At 52.8% G+C, this 23,798-nt stretch overlaps 1 protein-coding gene across 10 annotated transcripts in view; it reads right to left on the bottom strand.

The window, feature by feature from the left end:
- Positions 1-23,798, bottom strand: part of ENOX1 (ecto-NOX disulfide-thiol exchanger 1) — a 436,596-nt gene that overhangs the window by 159,779 nt on the left and 253,019 nt on the right. The window contains exon 1 of one of the 10 annotated variants that reach the window (XM_016158158.2): positions 19,580-20,198. The exons of the other annotated variants lie outside the window; for them this stretch is intronic. Coding sequence (XP_016013644.2) covers positions 19,580-19,637 — 58 coding nt within the window. The 5' untranslated portion in view covers positions 19,638-20,198. Of the gene's footprint in view, positions 1-19,579; positions 20,199-23,798 lie in introns of those variants that run through there. 10 annotated transcript variants of the gene reach the window in all.

A 23,798-nucleotide genomic window follows, 5' to 3' on the forward strand; every position in this document is an offset into this window, starting at 1 on the left:
ATGTAATTTCAAAGTCTTTGTATAAATGACATTTAAAACATAGGGGCGTCCACACGCAGGCTACTTCACATTTTCCAAGGAGGACCGTATTACGCTTGAAGGTTGTTTATGAAGTATGTAATGGGTCGACTCATTGTCCTCATTAATGGGTGTCTGTCAAGCACACACACAACACGTGGTCACGGGGTCTTCCCTACCTTCCCTAAGCTACGTGCCGTAAGACAAGTTATCATTGCTAACTCTGCTGGTGAGTGAATTATTAAAGGAAGCAATCTCACCTGTGCCCACAAGCCCGGATCCTTTCAAACCGAGAGAGTCTCACTTTAAGCACAGCTCTCTCCAAGTCCCCGAGGATTCAGGGCAAACAGCCAGATTCAGAGCACGTCCAGGTTCAAACCCAAAAGTTCATCAATCTCAACTTCTCCAAGACACAGAAATCCCCAAAACGTTTCTCACCGGCGACCGTCTCCAAACGGCCTTGACAGCTCACGGATCCTCCTTCCGGCCGCGACCTTCCTGGCCTGCGAAGTGAGCGCCCTGTGGGCTGCCTCGAATCCTACTTCTGCAGTGAGGTGTGGCCTTGGCAAAGTGACTCCTTGGTCCCCTGGAAAGGGATCTGGAGGGATAACTGCCAACTCAGAGAGTCACAGGCAAGTAAACAAGGACGGAGCAGAGAGTTCCTGCTTCCTCTCGGCCCGGCGCCGTCTGTCTGCCCTGTGGCCCTGCTCTCTCCACCTGTCCACTCAGAGACCCGCGGGACAGACCACACACACGGGACGCCGTGGCTGCAGAAAGACGTCGCTGCAGGCGGCAAAGCCATGGGCTGCCGGGAGGGAGCCGCAGACAGACCAGAGGAAGGGGTCGTCCTTCTGAGATGGAGGGCGATGCTCCCGAATCAGACTTCGAGGGGGAGTGATTCAGGCTTTGAAGACGCAGCCGTCACGAGAGGCAAAGTCTGTCCCCCCACAGACGCCACCAGAAATCGAGGGGCATTGTGCCCGCGTGGCCGCCGCAGCCAGGCCTCGTCCCACACACCGGTCTTTCCGGCCACGTTTGGACACAGAGAGCAATTTCTGGACACATTATTGTCGTCTTAGGCAAGGGAAGCCGACAGTACGTAATTCTGCGATTGGTGCCGTTTTGTACTTGTTAGAGTCTCATTCTACGCCTTGACCCGACCACGGGAAACACATTTAAGCTACAGAGCGGCACATTTTAATTGCAGCGGGTGAATAACTGACCCTAAACGGCTACGAGCTCTGGTAAATGGATCATCTATTTTCCGAAACGTCCCGATTAGAGCTCTTAAACCTATGGAAATCCACCGGCGGTCAGACGCGGATCGGCCCAGGCCGGCCTGAGCCCGCCCGGCAGGGTCACGGAGACCGTGCTGGTTACTCTTTAAACTAATGGGCTCTTAAGGATGCCATTGCGACACACGATGAATAAAGCATTAGCTCAATCAAGGCCACAGTCGCCCCGGGAGCTACAGACTCAGCAGGGCACCCCACCTCCTCCAGTGAGACGCCCTGGGCTAGAGGCATTTTTCTCTAAATGACCACTCTGCAGCCGGCGAGCTGCAGAAACGGGGGGCGGGGGGGGCTGGGTTCCCGAGGACGGTCCTGTTTGCTCCACGGGAACTCCCAGGTGGCGTGGCTCCCCCACGCAGGTGGGCTGGCCGGGGGAGGGGCACATGCCGTGAGAGACCCGACTGCAAAGTTCTAGGCAGGCGGGGCGCATGCTGAGGAAACGGGTCACGCCTCACGCGCCTCTGGCTGTGTCGGGGAGACTCGAATGGAGGCGCTCGGACCAGAGAAAGGCCTGTGAGGCCCAGCGATTCCTGGGATGGAGGGTGGGGGGCGGGGGGCGGTGCACAGCAAGGTGACTATAGGCTCCAGGGACACTTGCGATTCCGAAGCTAACGGGAAGACTGCCTCAGCAATTTTTTGGTGAAGGTCTTTCTGTTCTAGTGGCTGTTGGAGGTCAGAGATTATCATCAGGAGCAGGACCTGGCCACACGCAGTGACCCCGAGGATTTGATAACACAGGAAACCTCCGTGGAGTTTTCTGCCCCCGGAAGCGGGGTGGACGGATGCCGACGGGAAGGTCCCCGCACTCCGCAAAGGTCGAAGGCCACTGCGCACGCCGCCGCGACAGCCGTGGCTCCCCTCTACTCGCCCTCCTGGTTCCAGACCCCCGGCGGGGGCCTGAATGTGGGGCTCCCAGACCCCCCCCATCTCCCGTGCCGACGCGTGCCCCGCAGGTGCGACGCCCGCCTCTCGACGAGGTCACGCAGAAACCCTGCCGCGCGAGGCAATGGCATCTGGACGACCAAGCTCCTCCCAAACCACCTTTCTCTCCACTCCCGTCTCCCGCGTCGAGGACCCGTCTGCCCCTGGCAAAGTAGCTCGCTTCTCCAACGACGCTCATGGCGCCGGTTAGGACCGTGAGGCGCGAGGTCCCCCAAAATGCTGGAGAGCTGAAGATGGGGTGCCGGCGTGCACCGACAACACGAGTCATCCAACACACACGCTCGTGGAACAAACCGCCTGCGTGATCTGCACCGCAACAGGTTTAGTATTCACGCAGCGTCACTGTCGCTGAAGACCGTCTGCGAGTGAGCGGGGCTTTTCTCACTTTGCAAAAAAAAAAAAAGTCCCCGAGTCTGCACAGTCGTGGAGAAATCAGAACTGGTTTTAAAGGAAAGGAGTCACTTTGAGGCGAAGGATTTCCAAAGCAGAATTATAAAAGTCCTGTCCCCCAATGTCCCGTAGACGAGACTGTATTCAATGTCGGATGTGAGTGTGCTTCATGTCTGGTGGGATACTGGGCGAGTCCTCACGGTCAGAGCTGCTGCCACCGCCTAGAGCCTAGGAAGGTTTTATACAGCTGTTCTCAGGCACCGTCCCTACTCCGTGTGGAGTAAACCAAGCAGTTATTTCTCCCTCAAATTCACCAAACTCTGTTCAGGATCCGACGCCATCCCGAGTTATTTATTCACAGATGACTTACATATCATCAGGGGAAGGCGAAGTAAGCGGCAAAAAAATGACCCCAAAGAACACAGATATGAAAGAAAAGCATCTGGCCCATGGTGCCGAGGGCTGGTGTCGCCCTGGAGCGGTCCCACTGTGCACGTATCAGTCCTCACCACGCAAGGGTGGCCTTTTGCATTTCTAGTAAAGATAAACCGAAGCCCGGAGTGGATCGGGGGACGTCCCTCTTTCCGCCTCGCCTGTCGAAATGTGCACGGCAGTGTGACAGCACCATCTGCAGGTCACAGGGGTGCCCCCCCTCCGCCACCCGTCCCCCTGGGCCGGCCCCCTGAGCTCCGCGCACACGCTCTGCCTTCCGTCCTCGTCTCACGAGCCGGCCGAGGGGCCGACGCGGGACGCCTTTCGGAGGAGCCAGAGCACGCGAGACGTTCCTGGCAATGCTGCCAGACGCCGTGACAGTGAAAAGCCAGACAGACCCCTTGAGACAGGCTCTCACGAAAGCAGTTTCTCGGTGACCAGACAGCGGCAGACACTGTCCCGGGGACACTTTCGCGAGCACGCACGCCCCCCACCCCCACCGTCCATCCGCCCACGGCCACGTCCATCCCCTGGCAGCATCGTGGTCTAATTCGTCGCGGCTGCACATGACGCCGGAGCTTTGCATCGGGCGGACGGCGCCTGTTCGTGGCAGGGGTCTCACCGCAGCTGTGCTGCGCGGGGCCGTACGCGACTTTCGGTTGGTCCAGGAGACCGCTCGCGAGGGCGAAGCGCGCGGTGTGCCCTTGCGGTCTCGACCCAGCGAATGACGTGCAGAACCACAGCGACGGGGACGTCGTGGATACGTTCTCTGCCGTTAGATCGCACACTGGCGAAGTGAGGAGATGAGCGGGCCGTTTTAGGAAGGGCGGTGAATTAACGAGAAAACGTGCATTAATGCTGAGAACGCGATGCAGAATAAGACAGAGGCTACGGTGACAGCCTTTCCAATCGGAGTTGTATCGAGCTCAAATTGTTTCTGAATTTGCAGGTGCCTTGCTGAGTTAAATGGAGAAAATTAGTTCGTATCGGGAGAAAAAGGTGGTTTCTGAAACACAGCGAATGTGATACAATGGTCACACTTTTACACGTGGAATCCAGAAGCGCTTCCTCCATGCCATGTGACCGCAGCCTTGTTACCCGTCGTTACTGACTGTGATTCGATGACCCCCACCGGTTTTCTCGCATTTGCATATTCTCGACCCGAATCAGTGAAGGACTTGGAAAGCTCCACGTGGAGGCGACCCCAAGCCTCTAACTGCAGACCGTGGCCTTGTGCACGGTGTCGCTGAGCGGCACGTGGCTTCGGGGCCTCGCTCCCGTGCAGGGAGCAGAGACGCAGCTAAGCGAGCGGACTGCTCTTCCATGTCCCCCCGCCCCCGACCTGAACCACACCACGGCCCAGCAACTCCTGACAACACGTTCGAAGTCTGCAGAGAGGAAGAGGTTAACGGCCATAACGAGGTGCTGGGCCGAACAGATGGTCTGTTTACCTACACACACTCAAGGGGAGACCGCGGCCTATTTGGCCTAAATGTCTTATTTATAATTTTCTTCCTTTCTTTTTATTTTTTTTCCCTCTACTTTCTTCAGAGAACACCTTTGTAGACATGGGTGTTTTAAAATTCTGATCGGAATCGGCAGTGGGAAAAGAGCTGGGGAAATAATGAAGACTCTGGCACTCAGTGACACATTTGCGAACCCTATGAATTTTTAATGAAGGAACAATGTCCACAATTAGATTTGAAATGAGGTTTTCTTTGTGGGCGCGCTTATGGTAAGTGGAATGTGAGTGGATTGTACTTTATAGTCTGTAAATGATACAAGTGCCAAAAACATGGCGATTTAATAGAAAATAAAAGCAAATTGTTGACTGTTCGCAGGTTTTTTTCCTTCTCCTAGATTTACAGAGCTGTGGCGGTTTTTAACACGGTATTTCATTTTATTTAAATGTCACATGTATGCCCAGGAACTCAATGGCAGAAAGGCATTTTAAAACGATCATGACCTGAACCTGTCCTTCTGTATTATATGGAAACATTTTTATTTGTTTGACTTGTTTAAAACTTAAAAAAAAAACAAATTCTTTCAAACTTGGAACTTTGGGGAGAAAGGTATTAAGCTTCCTTATTTGCAAACTAAGCCGTCTCAGCTGAATTTAAAAATATTTAACAGTACAGAAGATAAGAACATGAGAGTTGGGCGATGGCTGTTTATTTTGCATTACGAGGCTGAAGCCGACCTCTTGCCCTCAAAGGCTTGAGTTTCCGGTGTCACAGACACACTCACGAACCTGGATGGCCACCACGCTCCTTCGGGATCTACCTTCCGGTCACCTCCGCAACCTCAGGCCCTACAGCCCTGCCCCTGCCCCGAGCTCCAGGACACCACGGGGGGGCCTGTCACTCTTCCTGGAGCCAGAGGCACACCCGCCCCCTCTCTCCCCTCTGGTCTCCGGGAAGCCCGCCCCCTCTCTCCCCTCTGGTCTCCGGAAGGCCAGCCCCGACCTGCCATTCTCCGTCCTACCAGGCCTGGAGGCCCCCACGGGACTTCCCAGTCTCTGAGGTTATAGTGCATAATTATTTCTTTGATAAGCTCGGCTTCCATAAGGGCGGTGTGACTTGAAAATTTTAAATATATTTTTTTCCTGCTAAATCGTCATCAGGTACACAGTGGACAGGATCCTCCCCTCCCCCCACACAAATTCACTGAATAAATATTATGAGTGTGTTTGCTTACACACACATACTTACACCCACACACACAGACAGTACACACATACATGCTGCATTGTGTTTTGGGGGTTTTTTTTCCTGCATTTCCTTATGCTCTGACATTTGTGGCCTGGCTGACACTGGACTGCCCTTCCCATGCTCGCATACTCCTAGAGATAGTGAGGAAAGCGCACGCTTCAAATGGAAGCCAGCCTCCTGAAGCTCACACACCCAGCGACCATGTCCCTGGCCTAATCCCCCGGGGCCCGCGGCCGGACGAGTAGAGCCAGGCTCTGTGCCCCAGAGCCCTGAACCCGCACCCCCTGAGTCGTCCCTGTCCCTGCCCTAGAAGCCTCACCAAAGGCTCTCACCCCCTCTGCACCCCGATGCTCCCTCTGCACCCCGATGCCCCATGTGCTGCATGCTCCCGCCTCTCTCTCTCGAGCGGGGAGGAACAGACTCTCTTTCCAGCAGCCGTCCTCTGCCAATCTCTCGGCCTCGCCATCCCTGAACGAGGATAGAGCCTATATTATAAAATGCACATGTGCGAATTTGTCGACTGACTCAGTTAAACAAGTGAAATTCACTGACTCTCCGAGGAAAATATATAATCATCTCCAGGAGTTACGGTTTCCCTGGATTCTCGAGCAAGGAAAGGACTGTGACGCCTTCAGGATCTGTGTGTAATTTATCTCTCCTCTCAGCTCTGAGGTTGGTGCACAGGACTGTTTTTACGGCTACGACCGGCGACTTCTACTCTGACCTTTGAGCTTTTTTGGGGTCTAGACAGACACCATTATTAACTCAGGGGAGCAGCGGCCCCGCCTTATTCTTTTTACCAGACACAAATAATTAACCCTAAACACCAAACACCAATAACTCGTCAATAAAACTCATATTAAGTTTATTCTCTTTAAAGATAAGAAAATACTAAGGCCTACCCATAATTTCCTAAATGGTAGCAAGCTCTAAATGAATGAGGTCACATTTCCACCACTCGAAACACTCAGGGAGCTTTTTCAACAAGTCGGAGCATGGCTATTCTCTTTCCACTCCATGGCCCAGCGGTCAGGTGCCTCGACGTCCTCTGCTGGACCACCCCTCCCACAGGGCCGCCCCTGGGCCCCGGGGTGACGCTGGGCAGCCGACCTGTGACTCATCGGGGGGTGTGCCGGGGCCTCCCAGTCCTGACACCTGGTAAAGGGGGCGTGGGCGGAAGCCTAAGGCTACAGTGTTCAGCGCAGTGGGGAAGGACCGGAAAGACTTAAAGACGCCCACGGGAATGGCGAAGGGGGCTTCGAGAAGAAGGGGAGGAGCCTCGCCCTGTCGGTCGCCGCCTCCGGCAGGGGAGCGCAAGTCTGAGCCGGCGGTGCCGGGGAGCCTGTCGCCCCACGCAGACGTGACGCGGCTCCTGCCGACTGGCCGCCTCGCTGACCACCACGTGCCCCCCCCACCCCAGGAGAAACACCTGGCCCTACGTCAGGTGTCGGTAACACTGAGAGAAGACGTTTTGGAAAACTCCAGTAAGGTTTTAAAACGGCGCTTTTGCAAAACGTGCTTCTCGAATACACGCGAGGATGAAGACCTAAGACCGGAGGAGGCAGGCGCGCCCTCCGGCGCCTCGGCTACGCTCGGTCCTGGTGGCGCTCCCTGCCCCCGACACATCGCCCGCGCCCGGTCCCTGCGACCACCGTCCCTTCCCGTCTCCTCCACGCTTCCTCCCTTCGGGGCCCACATCGGGGCCCGGCTCGTCTGTGCGACGGACCCCTTGCGATCGGCTCTACCTCCGGAATGCCTCAGGGTGGCGTGTCTGAGATGTGAGCTCATCATGTTAAATTTAACGGTTACGTTTCCTGCGAGCCACGTGAAACTGATGTTTTTATGGATTAAAAAAATAGTCAAATGTGGGCAGTTTCATATAGGTCGAAGCGACATGTGTCAGGAAGAAAGGGTATCAGAAGCAGAAATGCAATTTTGCTGACGTTGTTGCTTGGGAAGAGGGTGAAATAGCTACTCTGTTGAGTTATAGTAAGTAAATAAATGATCCGATGGTGCGGATATGATGGCAAAAACTGCGAAGCGGCGTCTGCGTTAACAACGGCATTTCGACGGCCCGCGCCCCACGCGCCCCTTTGCCATCGAACGCCCCCCACTTTTCGTGGTCATTTTCTTCATGTGCCTACTGTTCGTTTCCTCTCCGATTCGTTGCCCAGAGGTTGAAGGCACGGAGCAATCTGAATGTTCCGCTTCTTAGGATCGTCCCTGGTACACGGCGGAGCCCTAGGGCAGGGCCTTGTCCGGTCATTTATGGGGGAGGGTATCTCGTCAGTAAATGCCTTTCGTTCTCCTTCTTGCTATTTATCCTAATGCTGGACACTAACTAATGGGCCGTGCTGTCCTGGCCGGGAAGCTTTGGGCCTGGAGCACCTGAAACCTCAGGACTCTCGGTGGCACCGCGTGTAAGAAAGTGCCGAGAAGTGCGAGGACACGGCGTGGCCTGCTGGGCAGAATGTGAGCTGGTCACCTGGACTCATTGTCTCCAGCAGCTCGGCCCCCTCCACATCCCAGCTCTAACGGACAGCGTCACTAACACCGGGGAGAGAAGGGACTTTGGGAAGCCAGAATCTCCTAAACTCTCCTCTGGGCGCCTCTCCTCCCGGCCCGGCCACTGACCCCTGAGACCGGCATCGGGCTCGGTTAAACGCTGTCCTTTGAGAACTGGGGCCTGGGCCTTCTCAAATGCGCGAGGATAATGACGACTCATGACGTATCTCAAGGCGTTAACTAATGTCACTCACACGACCTCTATATCTCTCTTTTAAAAACGTATAACATGTTACATGCAGTTGGTACTCTGAAAGCTCTTATAACTTGCGCGTTTTCGAAAAACCAAAGTGGTTAAGAAGAAAAAAAATTATGCCTATGAACCAGTCTTTGTCGCCGCGTATAGACGGATGGGTCTCCATAGCAGGTGGTCAAATCGAGAGATGTTGCAACCAATAATGTTGTTTTTAAAAAAAGTGTAGAACGGTGTGGCGAGGAGAGAGGAAAGACACGATGTTCATCAGGAGTGACAGGGAGACATCCCAGTGAAGACAAATGTGGCCTGAGTCTTAAATAAAAGATTATATAAACACACACACACACACACACACACACACACACACGTATGTTTACATGTGTATATATGCATATGTTGATGGGAAGAGAGAAAGAGGGGGCGAGCGGACAGGCAGCTCAAGGAAGGAATGGAAGATCCTACAGTGTGAAATCCAGAGTGTAGAGACTCCCGAAAGGGCAGAGCTGCTTCCCTCTCCGCCACTTTACGTGTAAGTGAGGTGATTCCGATTACATTGCCTCCCGTGTTTATAGAATGACAATGGCGGCTTCACTCTCCAAAATGCTGCTGTGAAGAAAACGTTACGGTCTTTAAAGTCGTGCTTTCCTCGGTTAAAGTGGTTTTCTGCATCGAGATGCCCGTTTACCGACTAGAAAACCAAAGCGAGCTTCTTAATAACAGGCAGGCCCGAAAGATTTTAAAAATCTTCATTGATATAAATATGTATTTACTCACCAACTCATGAAATACTAAAACTAGGACTTTACTGCTCAATGTTTAAAATAGGTCATTTTAGTAGAAAGAAAGTAAAGCGCATTTGTACGGCAGAGAAGGTAATCTCAGAATTCATTAGCCAAGAGACCACAAAAGATGCCAAGCGTCGTACATTTTAAGACAGCTTTAGGGTAAAGTCACGGAGAGCGGGTTTACGCTGGTTCGGTTAAGCCCGGTTAGGCATTACGGGAGTCTGTTTACCCCCTTCGGGGACAGAGAAGAACTGCACAGTAGCCCCGACACCAACCAACTGCAAAAAACAGGTCATTAGCAACGCGAACGTGACGAGACTCTTAGAAGAAAGCCACTTCCCCAGCCCGGTGTTCATAATAACGAGGACGGAGAACGTCAATTCCCTTCAGATCCGCGCCGTCGACTGACCAAAAAAGGCAGAAGGTCAGAGAGCATTTACAGTCGCGATCACAGTGAACGCAGAGGGGACGGCGCCGTAGGTGTCGCCCTGTCTTTACGAGAACTTCTCTTCGGAATTCTGACCCCCAGAGGGTGAGAAATAAATGGAAACGATGGCGCTGGAGGAAAGACGGCCACGGGAGGGTGGGAGGGATTCCCCGAAGCTCACGAGGGAGGCCTGGATCCAGACGGACTAGGATGGGACGCTTTGGAAAAATACCCAAGGTAGTTAAGTAAGTACATGGGGGGGGGGTTATATTTTAAAACACCTGACGGGGAGGGGCGGGGGACACAGGAGTACCTGGGGGGGAGGGCGTTAACAGCAGATCACAAGATGACGGGACTGCTGGGCTCCCGTGTTGTGAGTCTCCTTCCGCAGGCAGAAGGGACCCGTGAATCCGGAAGGGTGTCATGGACAACACACACGCCGGGGTGAAATTTTAGCCCGAGGCGATGGTGGGCGTGGGGAGGGGGCAGTTAGCAGCCGCGTGTCTCGGCCCTGGAGGCGCATGTGAGAGGGTCCTGGGACCAAGGTGACAGATACGACGGTAGGGGACATGCCACCCACCTTCCTCTCCTCGAATCCGAGTGTGAGGCGCGTTTCTCAGGGTGAGTTCCTTGGACCTCGGGCACTTAATGCGACGTGGGAAGCTACCTCTGATGACCCCTGGGATTCCAGACAGTGGGTGTCCGTTTTGAAATGAAAACGTACTGGGTTTGTGACGTGGGGAGAAAGGTCAAGCGTGGAAGTAACCTTCGCACATCAGCAGGAAAGCAGACACGGAGGATGGTCCGGATTAGTTAAGTCATGTGTCAACAAACGGAGTTAGGATCGACGGGCAGGGAGTATGGCAAACTGGTTTCAAGTTCATTCATTCTTTCCCCCAACCATTCGGTGACTATTTAGTTAACTCCTAGTGTGCACAGCACCATTTTAAGTTCTAGGCAAACAAACAAACAAACAAAAAACATACTCCAAAGAAGAGAGGCCCAGACGGATAGGTCAGTATACAGGTAGGCACGTCAATAAATGAGTGCATTAATTAAAACACGGGTTGGTCTACGGAACACAAGGGAAGACCCAATCGACTCTGCCAGTGGAAGTGAGCTTGCGTTTTCTTGAAGGACGGAAGAAGGTGAAAATAGGGACTGGAGTGGGTGGGCATTCATATCAAAAAGAAATAAAAACGGGGTTTCGGCATTAACAACACTACGAGCAAAGACACTTACGGCACGGGTTAGAAAGCGAATATTTTGTTCGGCTGGTGCTTAACGGGCGAATGGAGAAATGGTGGGGAATGATAACTGACACACAGGCAGCCCGTGCTGACGGGTTTGCTTTCCACAGGCAACAGGGACCTAATGGAGTGTTTGAAACGGGGAGCGACAGGATTAAAGTCGTAACCTAGAATGATAACTCCCAACAGCAAAGTGGAGCGTAAACCCACAGGAGGAGAAGCTCGAGGAGGATTAACCTGCTCCGAAGTAATTACGAGAGACGAGGCAAGATGAGGCGTTGCGGTGAGATGGGTAGGGGGCAGATCTGAGAGCTATTTCGGGAGGAAGAAATATAGGACTTGGTGCGCACTTGGAATAAGGAGGAGGTGGTCTGAGAACATAATATTCAAAAACTATTCACGGGTGTCTGGCTCGGAGAACTTGGTGGATAAAATCAGGGGGTTTTTCAAGGCGCAAGAACAGTTAAAGTGATTAGTTTAATTCGGAAAGGTCCAGGAATGTGAGCTTTCTATAGACTTATCAAATCCTTCCATTACCGAATTTATGTAAATGAAAGCATGCTCGTCCCCCAGGTCAATATCTGTTTCTCTCAATAGCCGTAGAGCGAGGCCCTGTGCCCGGCACCCGGGTCCCCCAACCGGAGTCAGCTGAGGCTTCACACACACCCAGGCTGGTCTCTGCCCCAGTAGACTCTGACTCATTGGATCTGGTGTGAGGTCCCGGCATTACTTAAAATAGCTCCAATGGAGATTCTGACGTGTGTCCAAATTTGACAGCCACTGAAGTATATAGCTGATAAATAACTATTCGATTAATTAACTAGGAAAAAAAAAAAAAGGAAAGGGGAGAAGGCTCTCTGAAGTTTCTGAAGAAGCAGCTGGTCGACCTTCTATATGCAACAATATAGTCAGTCTGGACTGGGAAGCTTGCAAGGTGGCCTTTCGCATCCTCCGGACGTAACAGCTCATCGACGTGACGCTCCTGGCTTTGAGTCCTGCCCGCAGAGCGGTGGCTCGGAAGTCTTCGGTCTGGCTTGATGAATCTTCCGTTACACCTCTGACATCATTAATGGCTGTCCTCTCTCACAGCGACCCGTTCTTGAACTTCATATTTCGTGTATTGGAAATACATAATTTGTCTCCATTTACCTTTTCCCCAAAGTCTGTCGCTCCTACTAGACCCGCGGTGCCCAACCTCTGTGGCACCGGGGACCGGCGCTCCTACGAGAACCTCATGCCTGGAGATCTGCGGCGGAGCTGAGGGGTGATGCTGGCGCCGGGGGGCGGCTGCAGACGCAGAAGAGGCGCCACTGGCTTGCTCGCGGCTCTTGCCTCTTGCCGTGTGGCCTGGTTCCTAACAGGCCACAGACTAGTTCCGGTCCGCATCCCGGGGGGTGGGGACCCCCGTACCAAACGAGCGTCAGGCAGGCGGCACTCACTCTGCTTCTTTTCCTCACTAGTGTGGATCTAGCACCTACCTAGCAAAACACAGAGAATAAACTACCAAGGAGCCAGATTCTTCCTGTGAAACATTTTAGGCCGCATCGCATCACTTCCTGTACGCCTACCGATCTATCCGAGAGTACATCACAGACCCAGGACGTGGTTTCAGATAATGTGGCTACAGATAGTTTTAGAATTTGAGGAAACGCTCTAGCTCCAAACACTTTGATACCACATAAGACGGCTCCTTGCGTAAAATAAATGAAAATGAAAATGGGGGTACACATCCAAAAGGGTAAAATCGGCACAGGTGTTTAACCTGAGAAGTACGACTCCGACCCCGCTCTTGACCTTCCTCTAGATCTAAGAAGTCTGAGGCCCGAAGTCTGATGAACCTGGGACTTGCGTGCAATTTCTATGTTAATTACCAGGTCTAACACTTCGGTACAAAACACATAAATGAATGAAAGGATGGGAAACCCGAAGTCCATATCAGTAGGACGATTGAAGAAGAAGAAGCGAGCGGCTAAGGAGCCTCTGTGCTGCCTGCGATCACTGCGCCTCTGCGGTTGAACAGGTACGACCCTCGCCGACAGTACTCAGCGATAGTTAACTGATCCATGACACTTTTCGATGTTTTACTACCCCGACACTGAAATGATCCAAATCGGGATTCCGCTTTCCCCTAAAGTGTGCCGAGCCCCTGCCACACGCAACCATTATCGCCTACACCATAGTCTCGCACGTTTACAGAGGCAGAACTGAAAATCAGAGTCGCCTTAGATGTATGCCTGAAACTGGGATCCTGCAAAAAAGCGTTAATCGTAATTTTAAAACTCCCTGAAGTATCATTTGAATCCCGGTTAAATGTATATTACATTTATGAAAGCATATTTTTATTAAAACACTACATATACACCTCGGTCGTCAGCAGGGTAGAAGAATGCTGTGTTCTAACCAGTGGTGATGTAATTTGTCCGGCCACGGAGAAAACAATACTGCTTCACACCGAAGTTATCGAAAAGACGTTAAAAACCATCAAGGACACATATTAACATCGTGTGACCTTTGATACGATATGCTGGGCAGAGCTCATCGCCCCTGTGGTATCCTCGCCCAAATTATAACCTCGATTTAATCATGAGAGAATGTCAGACAAAGCCAAATCAGAAACATCCTGTGAATAACTAATCAGTACTCTCGAAAAAAAAGTCACAGCATGAGAGGCGGACGGAAAGGCTGAGGAACTGTTCTATTCATTCCTGGTACTTCGGATGTATTCGGACTGTCCTTCTGAAGAGCGTAGTCAGGATTCGGTGCTGGATGGACGCATGTAGGTTCAGGAAATTGGAATAATTCCATCTTGCATCCAAAGCAGCAGCTAAGGTCTATGATGCAGACTTGTTTTTATATTATTTGCAATTTCCCCCAACCAGCTATAAATCAAAATGGATTCTCTATTAACCAGCGACTCCAGGAACTGACTGCAAATTACTTTGCACTAAGCTAAATTTACATTTTTTACAAAGGCTATATGTCTTCCTCTATCTGTATCTCGGCTCGGATTATCATCATTACGATGGTTATTTCCATTGCCAGACAGAAAAGAGAAGTAAAACAAAGGTATTGGGGGGACGTGAGGGGTGAGTGGAGCGAGAAGGGAGGAAACACCACCCCCTGAAAACACCCCACTAACGCTACCACATGCTCCAGGCTAGAAGGGAGCAGCTTGCTTCCACACAGATTTTAATTTTTAATCCAGCGGAATAGGTCAGAGGCAGCTCTCCCACCTGGAGGCCTGGTCCCAGAACCTACCTGCCCCCAGGCAGCCCTGTGGGCCAGCTGGTAATGGTCAGCGTTGGGTAAACGCCATCTCCAGCCTGCCACTCGACTCTCTACGGGTTCTCGTCCCCAAGGACCAGTGTAAGAAAACCTCGGATGAGATCTCACCGTGAGGTGGGGGGGGGGGTGTCTCTCCTTAGATATTTTTTTTTAGGGGTGAGAAAAGACACGTCCAATAAAAACATCTTTCAAAGTCGCAGGAGGAGGGGGTGATAACCATGTTGGAAGCGGAATTCTCATCAATAGAGATCAGCTTTACTACTAAATTAAAATCGGGTGGAGGCAGGGAGGCTGGTGTGATGCTCGCAAGACAAATGCTCAGACACGAGAAGCCTCTCTTGGGAGATCAAAACGCCCGTGGGAGGGAGAAGTGAACGGAGAGGCCCCAGGGCTTCCACACATGGGGCTGAAGCAAGCGAAGACGAAGCGAGTCCGGCTGCCGAGCGCTGCCGGCCCTCAGAGCAGCCGGGGACCAGCGCCGGCGGCTGCCCATGCGAACGAGGACGCAGTCTAAGGGCTGCGTCTGAGTTTTAGGGGTAAGCGGCATTTCCACTATTGTTTACTGAGAAAGGTCAACGCTTGAGGGTTTTATTTATGCCCAGCAGAACCTCAGTCTAAAAGCACTAGGTCTCCCACTTGGCATTTGCTGAGAATGTGATAAACGCACGGTTCCGGAGCCAAGAATGTGATTTCTCGGTGAATGCGTTACGTAAGGACCTGTGGGGCGCCCACTGCCGGGAGACAGGACAGGAGAGGGCAGGGACCCTGCACTCTGAATGCAGAAAGACCGGGACCCGCCGAGTCGCTTGCTATAAACGCTAACAGCGATGACCCACGCGAGCCGGCAGCTCTGCACAGCTGGCTCCCTTCTGACCGCCTGAGAAACAAGTTCGACGCAAACGCTTTTAACAGACGCTCACGGAACTCCAGTGCCGAGTGCGGAGGTCCGCGCGGGCTCCCTTCCCTGCACCCCGGGTCTGCATAGGCGTTCATATCGGGCCCCCCGTTCTTGCAAGTCAGGAGTTTCGTATACTGACCCCTTCCGATACTATCTGAGTTAAAATCATTAAATGCTCACGCAAGTCATTTTTCTTTTATTAACTGAACCAAAAAAAATAATACATAATGTATACTCATCTTATGACAGCGACGGGAGTTCCGGTAAGCCAAGAATATCTGTTGTATAAATTAAAATTCTTCCTTGGCATTAGCCCAGGGTTTTAAAAGACTAGGAAAAAGCTTGAAATTAATGACAGGTAAATTTTGACTGGGATAGAGAAGGACAGCCTTCCCTTGATCATCCTAGAAAAAATACTTCTTTAGAATAGGAAAATTCCCAGATAAATTCAGAAATTATCCTTTGTAAACATAAATATTTTTCACTTAGAAAGATGTTTTCTTTAAACTGATCTCCTGGCGCATTTCACTAATAATCTGATTTATAGACATCGGGTTTACACACCTTTCTAGTGTACATTCTTTGTGTAAAGCCAAGTGAAACTGTGATTTTTAAAAATGCCTATCCTATTTAGATGTGGGAAGCAAAAAAAAAAAAAATGACCAGTATTCTCTGGTAATACACACCTAGTTTTATGTAATGCTTCCCTCTTAAAAAAGAAGGCTGTAAACAACGGAAGTCTCCAGGAACTTCCTCCATGACATTTCAGAAGACTATGGTTTTTACGTGACACTTTTACTTGATGACGCTTTCCTAAACTTTGGAACCCTCACATCGAAAGGGCTGGCACTGACACCGTCTGAATCGACCCCGCAGGTCTGCAGAGAACCCCGCCCCCCCTCCCCCGTGCACCCCGGGGCCCGTGCTCTGTGCAGGGGACGCAGGTGAACCGGGCGCCAGTCGTTCTTCCTGGCTGGGGGGACGGCTGGGGGGACGGCGGGGGCGTCCTGGGCGGCCGGGACAGACATGCACCGCGGGCGGCAACGTTCTGGGGTTTCGTTCTGGCGGTCTGAATTAGATGCTGCCCGCAGGACACCGGAGCAAGGCTCCTGGGAGGCGGCGGGGCGGAGAGTCAGCCCGAATGCCCCAAGTCCTTAAAATGAGACGTCTCCGAGTGTTTTACTTTACAAAGGTCTAGGTTTGCAACGTCTAACATGAAATAAAAACCAGAAACTGGATGGTCTCTTTCTGACCGCCTGGCCTTCCTCCTGGGGAACCCCCTGAACTGGGCGAAGCGGGGGAGGCAGGGGGAGAGGGCCCCCCGCTGGAGAGAGGTGAGGCAGATTCCATAACCGGATCCAACAACGGAAGGAAGGAACGCCGCGGCCTGGGGCTGGGGCTGCCCGAAGCACAAGCCGAATGAATCCTTTCGGGAAAGAGGGCCCGCTATGAAAAAGTCTGCAAAAGGCCGCTGCAGGGTTTACAAGAATTGTGCCCTGCGCTGGAAGGGAGGAGAGCAGGGAACTGAGTCGCACTGCTATCAGAGGCTGGGGTCCCCTCCCGCCGCAGAGGGGAAAGCAGGGGTGGGGGTGAGCGGGCCCGCAGAGAGCAGCGGGTGCTGCGGCATCCCGTCCTGTCCTGGGCGGGGTTCTAGGCTCCGAGCCCCAAGGACTCTGTGGCTGGGAGACCACAGAGGGGCCAAGACGTCGTTCAGCTTCCACAGGGCCCTGAAGCTAAGCGAACCAGAGTTAAACGCCGAGAGGAAATTTAAGTTTGCAAGTATGATCGATCACGTTTTGTGTGCTCCTGCTTTGTAAAATGAAGTTGATTCATTCATGTTGCTAGCGTTTCGAAGATACAGTGTTCGTGTGTGTGTGTGTGTGTGTGTGTGTGTGTGTGTGTGAGAGAGAGAGAGAGAGAGAGAGAGAGACAGAGAGAGAGAGAGAGAGAGAGAGAAAATGAGAGAGGGAAGTTAAAAAAATAAAGAACCCAGGACGAGGACTGCTTACTTTTCTTCGAGCCCTCTACGTGGAGAGTCAAGGTGTAGGGGCAGCTCCTGAGAGCTGAGCGTTTGGCTCCTCGGGTGCACCCACGGCCCCTCCCCAGGGCCCGGCTGGCAGGCGGCCGTGGGGCTCCCCTGGGGTTCATCACTCCCTGCTCCCACTTCGTTTCTTTCCTTCCGAATGCTCCCGCAGGGAAACCATCTCTGCCCGGCTGACGCTGCCCACACACCGCTAGAACACCCCAGGTTCCACGCCATCTGCTGCTCTTCTTACTTAATGCCACCCCACCAGGAAGAAACCGAGGCTGGGGACAAACATCGGCGCCCGGGCGACGAGCACACCCTCAAAACCACCGGTCCTCCTCGCGTGTCTGAGGCCCCCCGGCTGCTTCCCCGCCACTGAATGCCGGGGCGAGTTAGCGTTTTTACGTCGCCACGTAAAAATCACGTCCCCTCGGAAACTCCTTCCCCCCCAGGACCCAGGCCGGTCCGGGGACGCCCTGTGCAGTGTCCTCGGCTCGCCGGACACTGTCGTACGGACGGGAGGCAGGAGCCCGAGCTCGGAACCTCCCCTCGCACCCCCATCCGGGAGTCCCAGGTTGCCTTTACTGCCCTCATCGCACAGACCCTCGTCCTTGCTCTGTGACCGACGGGCCGGTCCCGAGGGCAAGGCGCCCTTCGACGAAGCTCGGGGTCATGGTCCCTGCTCAGTGACACTGGTCTCAACCCCGGCCGGGCAGCTGTGGCGTTCCTGAACACAGCTGTCACCCGGTGCCCCGCAACGGAGGTGGCTCAAGCGGAGAACGTCTGCCCTCGAGGGCCACTCCTGATGACCGCTCAAGGAAGAAGGCACCTAGAACGTGCAGTGAACATCTCACGCCTGCGGATCTGAGGCGGAGCGGAGGCGGTGATGCCGGCGCTGGGGGCGGCCGCAGACGCAGATGGAGCTTCGCTCGCTCACCTCCTGCTGTGAAGCCCGGTTCCTCACAGGCCACGGACCAGCGCCCGCCTCAGCCCAGGGCGTGGGGACCCTCGGGTTAGAGCATTTAATTATTTTTATAGTTGAAGCTATTCAGCAACATAAAAAGCACTATGTATGGGTCAATCGAGGGAGTGCGGTTTTCCTAGTATATTGAAACGTTAGTGCTCATTTCGCATTAAATAAATACAAAGTATCTGTTTTTTTCTTTTTCTAAATGTGCAATACAATCCATGCTTATAACTGAGCAAAAAAAAGCATAACCAGGTAGCGATGCTTAGTCCCCACTGTGGTTCCTGACGGTCATCTTCAGAGATAAATTTCCACAATGGATATTCCAATTAAGACTAATATGTATTGAAAGGTAAACCATAAATGTATAGCAACTCAAAACATTATTGAACGAAAGTAATTTATACTCCGGCTGGGGCACGGCATCTTAGCCCTGCTTGGGTTTTATCAGCCTTCGTCAATTAATCAGCGTGAATATTGTAAAACACGCTCTCTCATTCACGGAAACAAGCAAACGCTTGCAGACTTTGAAGGAAAGGTCATTTAATAATTTGCTAATTGTTCAAAGATAGATTTAAATTTTAAAAAAGCTAAACTCTCATTACCACTGTGCATAGATGGGACTTCGAGCTTAAACTGGCTAACTTAAACATGGTCCACGGTTTCACCTTTTTTTTTTTTTTTTTTTAACCAAAGAGCAGAGAACGCTTACATAAAGAAATTAATCTAGCTTCAGGTCTTTAAAATTTATCTTAAAAAACTTTCCGTTGTCACCTTTGCCATTTCGGTATGTTTGTTGCTAGCCTTGGAGCTATAAACAAATCTACTTTATTTTTCGTGGCAGAAAAGAGAAGAGAAAAAAGACCAAACCAAAGAAACAAGAAACAGAGCAGCACAAAAGAGCCTGGCAGGGGCAATGTTCGTTTCTTTTGTTGCGTTTCTTTTCCTTTTTTCCCTTTTTTTCTTTTCTTTTCTTTACTTTTCTTTTTTTTCTTTTCTTTTCTCTTCTTCCTTCCTTCCTTCCTTCCTTCCCTCCCTCCCTCTTTCCTTCCTTCCTTCCTTCCTTCCTTCCTTCCTTCCTTCCTTCCTTCCTTCCTTCCTTCCCTCTATCCATTCGTCCTTCCTTTCTTCCTTTCTCCTTTTTTTTTTCTCTTTTTTTGCCTCACCTCATCCTTCCCCGAGCTGGATGAGACCTCAGCTGCCCACTGCTGCCTGCTGGTTCACTTTAAGTCCAAGAAGTGAGGGAAAACCTGAGTCAAGCTCTCCCTCCTAGCAACTCGGGCATCAATCAGCACGCTCACCAACTCCTGAACCTCGGGCATCACCGCCGCCACCCACTCCGCGGGGATCTAAAGGACTTCACGAAGTCTGCGAAGTCTGCAACGGGTAACATACCTCGGCGAGCACTTTCTGCACTGGGATCTGCAGGGCTGAATCGAGAAACCCGCACCATCCTAGCAGCGGGAGCGAGACTCAAGCGCGTCCGTCGGAGCGGGACTGCGCGGGGGGTTCGCAGGGACCAGACCCGGTCTCTGCAGACGGCTGTGCGGCGAGGCGCCTTTTATACGGGTTCCGAGGCCCAGGTTGCTCCGGGCCTGCTCAAACTGGCTTATCAATCCATTCCGCTCCATTCTGTCCTCTCCCTTTCTAAGTAAGTCATTATGGCAGGAACATTTCCCTAATCAGATGCAAACGCTCTTTTTCTGTGTGAGACTCCCTTGGGCAAATTAGGTTTCTTGGGAAAGGGTCAAGCCCCAACCCAAGGGAACAGTTACCGAGCCAGGGGTGCGTGGTTTTGGGGTGCCGCCACTCGCGAGGGCCACAGGTCGAAGTTTAGACACTGCTGGGGCAGAACGTCGAATCTGGCAGGGCCAGTTTGGGTAGCAAAATCCTGTATCCGCAGCCAAAGTTTATTTTTCATCATCATAAAAAATTGGTTTGTTTTTTCCAGTTTTATGAGATAGAATTGACAAATAAAACTGCAGGGGCCTGATCACAGGAGGCGGGTGGGGGTGTGGACTCTGGGTTGGTTGATCTGCATATCAAAGGCATGCTGCCAGGCAAACTATTTGCTATTGCTAGGAATTAGGGAACCCTGGGAAGGGCAGTGTCCACCCCCCACCCCCCCACCTCCCCCCTCCCCCCGCCCAACCCCGTACTGGGGTCCGCAGGGCCCTAAGTTGTCAAAGAATCAGAAAATACAGGAAAAACATACTCGATTCATCACACGAGCCTGTCTGAAACACTGCTTAAGAAACGTAAAAACGGAGCTTGTCAAACTCCACTGTGCACGGGAGTCACTTGGGTGGTTTTAAAACAGATTCCGGTTCTTTGGAGCAGCTGGCGGTTGGGACCCTGCGTCTCTCCCAAGCTCCTTGGTGCTGCTGGGACCACGCTCGGAGCGGGAAGGGCCATGGACGGCACCAAGAGCCTGCGGGCCGGGTCACCTTCTGCAGGGCAGCGGCAGGCCCGCCTTGAGCCAGACGCCACTGGCCACGGAATACGCAGGACTTCATCGTGTTTTGTTTGGAGAGCGGCCTTTGTTCTTAGGAAGAATCACCCCGATTTTACACGTAAGGGAACTGAGACTCAGGGTCTTCCAGCAAGGGTCTGTAAGACTCGGGGGGGGCCTTATCTGACTTAACCAGCCCCCCACACACACACACACGTGCACACACATACACACACGCACACACACACACCAGCAGAGAGGACACCATTGTGTCGGAGGAGCCAGTAAAGGCTCCAGGGAGCGCACGGCGCACGAACATGAGACCTGACTTGTGGAGAGCAGAGAGGTTCCAAAGGGTGTTCGTGGTCAGGCCCAGAATCCATCGTGCTGAGCAACTTATGTTTTCATCACGGCCTTTTGAGAAACGCTTTCGATGGGATTCTCCGCGAAGCCCGTGTTCCCGTCCTCAAAAGTGATCCATGCGCCCACTGAGACAGACACACCGAAAGTCCCTCCTCCTCCCACAGGCCCCCGGTCTCCCTGCTCAGAGAGAACGGCCGGAGGTCGGCGTGGCCTTCCCGGAACTGTTCTGCGCCCACAACACGCTCTTTCATACGAATTCATCCATCCGGCCGCTCTAAGACACGGGCGGGCAGGGCAGGACAGAGAGCACACGACATGCCCGCCGGCACCTTACATTCCAGCAGGGAGAACAGACCATAATCAAAAGAGCCAAATACACGTTGTGTCCAACGGGAATAAATGCCGATGGAGACAGAGCCCGCCCACCCGACGCGGGGCTCTTTGCGATTAGAAGTGCGGCCTTTAAGAGCGGCCCCGCGGCAAAGGCGCTGCCCGGGCGGGGACGCGAAGGCGGCCACCTGTCCCTCACTCACTTCTGCCTTCGGCATCGCGAGCTGGAGCCCTGGCGGGGTCGGAGCCTGCAGAGCCCACCCGAGCCTCTCCAGCGGCGCCTCGGCACGCCGCCATTTGCGAACGCTGGGACACGTTGGGGGGCATGTTGTTATTTCCACAAATGAAAGGTTTTAGACGAATGCTGTTCTACGTCGTTGGAGGGTAATCGGAGTGGTTAGGAGGAGATTTGGGGAGTGTGGCGTAAAGCCGAGCGAAGCAGGAAAGGGACCCGAGTCGGGTGGGAGAAGCCGAGGCTGCTGGATGCCGAGTGGCCCCGCTCCACCGAGGTGCCCGCGTCACGTCATCGAGTTATCGATCGACCGCCTTTTTCATACCGACCGTCTCGTGAGAGCTTTTCTCATTTCCGGCCACATCTGAGGCTGTGCTGCTGCCCAGCGGGTGCAGGGCCAAGCCCAAGGGCTTCTCTACCTGGAGGCCGAGCTGACGTCCCACGGGCACCATTTTCCTCAGTGCCAGGCTACCTGTACCCTATGCAGGGCCAAATGAAAACTTCAGCCCTGCAGGTGACAAGTTTTCCCTGCTCCTCACAAGGGAAGCAAACGTTCTGGGGAGTGGTTTACCCTCTAGGCCTGAGCGTGACCTCGCGCCTTAGGAGAAAGCACATACGGGTCCTTAAAACAGAAGCAAATGAAAAACACCCTTCCCTCCCGGTCGTATTCATGTATGTCGACGCAGACGTTGGGCCTGGGGCCACATGACTGAATAGAGTTCAGGTTGAACGAAAGAGCGGTTAATTAATTCAATGATTGTCTGCGGCAGTACCTGGAGGATGTCCGCGCTGTGGCAGGCTCTGCAGGGGGAACCGACCGCAGGGCCATATGGTTCCTGTCCACGGCGCCTTCTGCGCTCTTAGCAAAGACGGAGCGGGTTGAACACCGCCTGCGATTTAAGGCCACGGTGCGCGGTGCGCGGAGCCAAGGGCGACCCAACAGGAGTGAAGAGAAAGGGAGCTGTGAGCCATCCGCACCGAGATGTGAGAACGTAGGGCCGGAGGTAGAACAGGGGGCGTTTGGGAGGGCTCAGCGTGTGCGCACGCACGTGTGTGTGCATGCATGCACGTGTGTGTGTGTGCGCGTGCGTGTGTGGGAATGCGTAAACAGACAATGAGCAGCATCTGCGCCGTAAGCGAAGGCCCGGGTGAGGGAGGAGGCAGGCGCCGTAACGGGGCGGGAGGGGGTCGGGAGGGGGCCCCGCAGGTCTTAGACTCCGCTGCGGGGAGCAGCCGTGGACGACAGGAAATGCTGGCCGGCAGGAGTGAGACCGGCGGAGGGTCCCCGGGCCCCTGTGGCGTCTCCTCCACGTGCTAGTTCTGAAGGACAGCAACGGAAGCACCATCGACTTCTTCCTCTTTGTTTTTGACCTTTTTTTGTTGTTTGTTTTTTGGAGGAAACTATGTGTACTTTGGTTTTATAACCTCTATTTGTAATTTCAGTGATTTTAAAAACCAACCCAATACTTATCCAAGTAATATATGCCTAGAGGTTTAAAAAAAAAAGCAAATAACTCTGCAAAGCCTATAACCCAAACCAGAAACCCCACCCCGCCCCTCCCTACCCAGTCCCTTCTGCCCTTAGAGGAAACCACTGTCTCTGTTTGTTTGCTTCTCCGACGACAGATACGATTTGCCCGAGCGAGCAGCGTGCCCTGTGCCCCCACGCTTGCTCCCAGTTTGGTTAACGCAGTGGCTTGCTCGGGAAAGGGAGGAGGACTAGCACCCCTTGGCCACCCTCCCTTCGAGAAGGTCGGACCCTGCCGGGCGGGGGGAGAGAAAACCACTTCTAACTTTCAATTCTGATATTTGATTCCACATATTTAAGTGATGTGTGCAAGGCGATGTTTAGCATTTTTAGAGAGTATCTCATGTTTTTCTAGTAGGCAAAATGAGAAAAATGCCGCGCTCTTACTCAAGCTTTCTGCCCCAGCCTTCCACGAGGTTAAGCAGCGAGGTGGGGACACGTCGATACTCTACGTTCATTATGACCATGCAATATTGTTACTACTGAGTCACCATAGCATAAGGATACACTTCCTGTCTCGTTTGATAGCTTGTTTTTCCTGATGTTGTCTTTTATTTCTTCCTTTTGTGTAGGTTTACCTCTTACTAACTGTTCCCGAACTAGTTAAAAGAACCATAAAAGCCCTATTAAAACCATTTTTCATGGTTTTAATGCTCGACCCAGTCGGCCAAACTGTCACACCTAGCACTCCCTCTCGAAGCGTCCCACC

Source organism: Rousettus aegyptiacus, unplaced genomic scaffold, assembly GCF_014176215.1.
Source record: "Rousettus aegyptiacus isolate mRouAeg1 unplaced genomic scaffold, mRouAeg1.p scaffold_m13_p_11, whole genome shotgun sequence".
In the NCBI taxonomy this organism is placed as follows: domain Eukaryota; kingdom Metazoa; phylum Chordata; class Mammalia; order Chiroptera; family Pteropodidae; genus Rousettus; species Rousettus aegyptiacus.